Below are 5,388 nucleotides of genomic sequence, written 5' to 3' on the forward strand. Positions count from 1 at the left end.
TATTTATTCGTGTTTTAGTTACGCAATCCATTGTTTGTGCGACGCTTTTTATAGATCGCCTTTCAGAAACACGTGCGTTGAGTCACGTTTTTTTCACGAGATCCCAAGTGATCACCCACAGCGGAAAGTAATCCCTTGCGAAATTAAAACAGTCCCTTGATAAATTAAAAAAGTCCCTTGAGAGTTTACAAATATGTGGTTCCAAATTTTGTCCACTAACCCCTATTCTACGTTTTTAGCTTGTAAACAAGCAAAAACGTCGAAAAAAAGCAGAATTTTTCATCTAACTTTTTAAAACCGGCGATTGCTTTCAGTGAAAATTCAGACTAGAAATATCTTTCCAAGTGGAGATGTTTAGAAAGTAGCCTTGTGTAACTTTTTTGTTACTTTTCTCGCGTTAACTTGATTTTGCGAAAATGGAAAAGGTAAATTTCGCATGACTTACATTTCGTGATTTGGCAGGAAAAGCGTGTTAAAATTTAAAGGAAGTAGATTACATTAACAAACAGATTGTCTCAGAATCGACGATACAGAGTTTAGTAAGCAATATTTTAAAGCTATATTGTTTAGAAACTACGAAAAATAATTAAAAAGATTGCCATGTCAATTTGCGACAACGCAAAACGTTATTATACCAAATAGATCAGCATTTACAGTATATCTTCTCTGTGTTGAATTATTCGGCGAAGAGATCACAAATAACGTTGTAATCATGTTTAAGTTAAAATTTCACGATCACATTGTTTTGCAGTTGTCTAACTTCGCGATTGTTTTTGCAATCGCTCAAATAAGTAGCAATAAGGTAGAGCGACAACAGCATCTTACTTTCAGTCCACCGCATGCATGTCGTGAAAAAGACCGCGTGTGTGGAACATTATATTTAGTACTTTCATTCTTTTTTAGATGAGCAAATCGGTCCAAAACCTTCTCCCAAAAATAGAGCGTTTTTTTCTGTCTTCGCAACAAAGTAATTTAAATGTTTCTTCTTGGACTTGAAAGCTGTTTTTTACATATTTAGCTAGTTCTGATGCCGACGTACCAACTGTATAAACGAACCAAATGCATGTTGATAAATTCAATGCAAGATGCTATTAAAAAGGGTTGATTAAACTCCAATTAAGATGAAATAGTTTACAGCGTTATTAATTGTGACTTATTGTTATTTTTGTCTTGTATTTTTTTATGTTTTGTAGATATATCCTCCATCCTTGAGTCTTATTCGTGCGAAGTACTTGAGCCCGGAAAACAAGGTATGTTACTGAATAATAAGGAATATAATACTCGCACAGTCGCACAGTATGCCTCTTAGGAAGTGTGCACATGTGTGTGCCTCTACTACGAATAACAGACCTCATTTACCATCATTTACCATTTACCATTTACCTTAAACAATATTTATATAACTTTAAAAGGCTTGAAAGAAAACCCCATCTTCAAGAGTTCGGGAGAAAAATGTTGCTGCAATGGAAAATAGAAAAATGCGCTCCTCCTTAACGTCTTTCCAGTGTGTCTGTTAACATGTACTGAATATCCATCAGAAAACTTAAATGTAAAGTCAAATTGTAATTAACGTCCCTTTCCTTTCGACTGTAACTTTTTATCTTAGAGCAGTTTTCAATTGATTGTCGTAAAACCAAAACCAAAGTAATTACTCTGGCCAATCACAAAGGACACAGACAATCCAGTGAACCAATCAAAACTCGAAGCAAATACATGTAGCTGGCACGAAGCGCGGGAAAACGTGCGCGAGCGAGTCACGATTGGTTTTGGTTTTAGTTCTGATTGGCTGAGAAAGTGGCACGAGATTTTTAAGCCAATCACTAAGCGTAGTAATGCAAAACCAAAGCAAACGCAATTTACTTTCGACACTCAAGTGAAAACCGCTCTAACCTTGCCTGTAAACCTTGCTTTAATTTCTGTTTACTTAAGTAAGTAGTATTGGTTTCTTGTTAATCATCAGTGGTCACTACTGACGGCTTTTGTTTCATATGTATCCCCACTTCAGTTATAAACAGTGTGCTATTATTATTAATTTAATTTTTTTTTCTGTTTTCCCTTTTGCATGTAATTTTTTTCATTTTGTATTACATTGTTCGAATGAATGAATTAAAAAAATAATAATAATAACAGACCTTGTTAAATGTTTCATACAGATTAAATCAGAGCTAAAGTTGTTAGACACTTGAACAAGTTTATATATAAAAGCTGCAGAGAACCAATGGGCACAAAGAGTGTTCGTTTAAACTGATAAATATATGGGCCTTTTGCACGGACCGTCAGAAACCATGCCCACAGGTGTCGAGCAGTTTCCTATGTGCATTGGTCAACCTATCCCTAATTTACAGCCAAAAAATGAACCCAAAGAAAAAACGGCAAATCAAACATGTAGTTGTCATTCGATTCCGTCCTTGCTTTGCGTTTACTGCGTCAGTTTCAAGTGGGGCCTAGGACTAACAAGTCGAATTCACCTTTAAATTTTAGACAATGGGAAAATCGAATAATATTAAAACAAGTGTATTGAAAAGGATGTCATTCACGGGCTTTGACTGATCTAACAAATCTGAATACATGTAACGTGAAGGTGAAGCGGAATCCAAAAGCAATATCATGAATGAGGATAATTTCCCTCTAGTGTAAACGTATCCATTACATTCTTTTTCAGACGCGCTTGGCTTATTTGAAATACATGACTAAAGTGGGAAAGTTGCTTGGAGGTGGAAATACAACGAAAGAACAAATGGCGAAGGTTCTGGAACTGGAGGGAAAGCTGGCAAATGTACGTAAATGCTGTTAAACAATGCTTAACTGTACCCTTGAAACAATTTGGTAGTTTCCTTTGTTTTATAATCATTATTATATATTACCATTCACCAGAACAAAGAAAAAATCTGACCAAATTGTAACAAACTCAGGGTAAAACTGGGGCCACGACGTCTACATTCTTCAACACAGTTAAACTATGGTCTTGAAAAGTTTGACGAAAGTAATAGCGAGCCAAATTCACCCCCTGTCGAAATTAAAGTTCTTGACATTTTTTCTGAAAGACAGTTTACTCTTCCAGAACCGCTCTTTCCAAATGAACGCAAACATGACCTGTCGAAAATGCTGGGAAATAACCCTCGAAGGGCTAGCATGCATCCCAACCAGGGGGAGTAATCAGGGTCGGTCAGGGGTTTTAGGTATACAGTATACAGGGGGATTTCAGATAGTCGACAGTATTTTTACGCCAAAATTGGACCTTTTATGGGTGTAAAGTATACTGTGTTTTTTCAAATTTTGGTATTTTGCATGATTTTGAGGGAAAATTTTGGTTAAACAGTATATAGTATGGGTACATGTTTTTCAGGTATATTAGTATACCACTTAACCCCTGGCCGACCGAACCTGAATAATATTCCTTTTTGCTTCATGCTGCGATTAAAGGATTTAAAAATCAATCCACAGTGAAAGAAATTCTAACCAGTTTTTATGCTAGCGAAATAAATTGTTGTTGTTGTCGTTGCAGATCACTCCGCCACGAAGCGAGATAAACAGCAATTTCCATCGCAACATGAACTTGACGGAACTTGAACGCAGGGCGCCAGGATTCGGGGTAGGACGGTATTTTTGTTTTCTCCATAAAAGCAAAGGTTGAAATCAGTAACAGACTGCAAGCTGGAAGTCTTCATTTTTCACGGAGTTAATCGAGCCCATAGTACGAAGTGCCCGCACGAGAAAAATACCCGGGTGGATAGTACTCGTCCATGGAAATTTTTTTAAAGAAGCGGGCACACAGAGAGAAAACCAACTAAATTCACTGCATTTAGTGGGTTTCTTGCCTGGTTTTGTTTCTTTTGTGATTTCGGCTTTCAATCAAGTCTTTTATCCTAAAAAGTAAAAAATAATTCAAGTTGCTTGTTTTTGATCTGGCGCGCGGAAAAAATTAGTGGTGAACAATAAAAACGATAGAGTGTTTTTGTCTCGAAACTATCGGTTTGATAGTTGCCACTTGGAAATCTGAAGTTTTTAAAACTGGCATATTAGCCCGAGAAGCGAAGCTTCGAGGCCTTTTATTTGTTTTAAACACAAATTTCCGCGACCAGCTATCAGCCGATTGTTCCTCGACAGAAACACCCTATTGCTTAAATAAAGCTGGCAAAAAGAAATGTTCTAACCAAATTACAGCTTTTTGGCGTTTTTCCTAACTGGCCTAAAGAAATGTTCTAACCAAATTACAGCTTTTTGGCGTTTTTCCTAACTGGCCAAAAGAAATGTTCTAACCAAATTACAGCTTTTTGGCGTTTTTCCTAACTGGCCAAAAGAAATGTTCTAACCAAATTACAGCTTTCTGGCGTTTTTCCTAACTGATTTTTTGCGATAATAGTTCTGGGAAAATTACAATAATTAGTACGCCGTCGCCATATTGGTGTCCTTCTCTGGGGCACCAATATGGCGGCCATAAAATTGAACACGAAATAAAGTTCATTCTACCGTCATTATCATTCACTTTCACTTCACTTATAAATTTTTATCAGATTTGAAAATGTAAAAATGGCATAAATATATCCGTTTTGAGGATTTAGAAACAGCTTCATCCGGGATATCGTAAATTTCAAAGTGCTTTTTTTTTCCAAAACAAAGCACTGAACTTATACCAAATTTTGCATCAAGATTTATGTTCTTTATGTCTAGAATATGTAAAAAGAATATCTTTGTAGGATTAAGAGTTTAGATTTTAGAATTTTGATCGCGTCAGGTGAAAGTCACCATACTCGACCTAGCGTCTTTGCGAGTGATTTCAATCTAAAGCATACTTTGTCGAATGTAAACTATCGTAGGAAGGTTAATATGCAACAGTAAGCAATTTAATATCAGATTCCGGTTTTCTTTTAGTTCACGTGGTTGAAATTTATAAACGAGCTGCTAAAACCTTTCAATGTTTGGGTGAACGCTTCGGATAGAGTTATTGTACCTTCACCCGAGTATCTACGAAACCTGTCTGACGTTGTCAATGGCACGGACAAGAGGTAAGAACTGTTAAACACTTAATACTTTGGAGATGCATAGCTTAACAGAATAGAATGATAAGTCTGTTCAGTCAAACCGTTTGTAGGTCTGTAGTCAATCAGTTAGTCCATCATATAATCTCTGTTTTTTGTGAGATTTTTTGCCATTTAGTGAGTCAGGATGTCCCCTATCCGTCATTAGTCGTCGTATCTCTCTTTCTATCTGCCTTTCTTCCTCAAGGTTAATTTAGTCAGTCAGTCAGTCAGTCAGACGGTCAGTCCGTCAATCAATCAATCAATCAATCAATCTGTCAGTCAGTCATGTAGTCAGCCAATCAATCAGTCAATCAGTCAGTCTAACATCTAAGTGCCAAAATTCTTATAAAAAAGAAACGTTTCGGGC

General features: G+C 36.5%; 1 protein-coding gene across 1 annotated transcript; it reads left to right on the top strand.

The window, feature by feature from the left end:
* Nucleotides 1-1,058: 1,058 nt before the first annotated feature.
* Nucleotides 1,059-5,006, top strand: LOC144639771 (endothelin-converting enzyme 1-like; the record flags this gene model as incomplete). Its single annotated transcript, XM_078499064.1, has 4 exons — nucleotides 1,059-1,250; nucleotides 2,663-2,776; nucleotides 3,506-3,592; nucleotides 4,873-5,006. Coding segments are annotated over exons 2-4 (311 nt in total), but the record flags the coding sequence as incomplete, so codon positions are not given.
* Between the last annotated feature and the right edge of the window lie 382 nt (nucleotides 5,007-5,388).

This window comes from Oculina patagonica, unplaced genomic scaffold (genome assembly GCF_052425735.1).
Source record: "Oculina patagonica isolate OP01 unplaced genomic scaffold, crgOcupat unplaced1293, whole genome shotgun sequence".
NCBI classification, from domain to species: Eukaryota; Metazoa; Cnidaria; class Anthozoa; order Scleractinia; family Oculinidae; genus Oculina; species Oculina patagonica.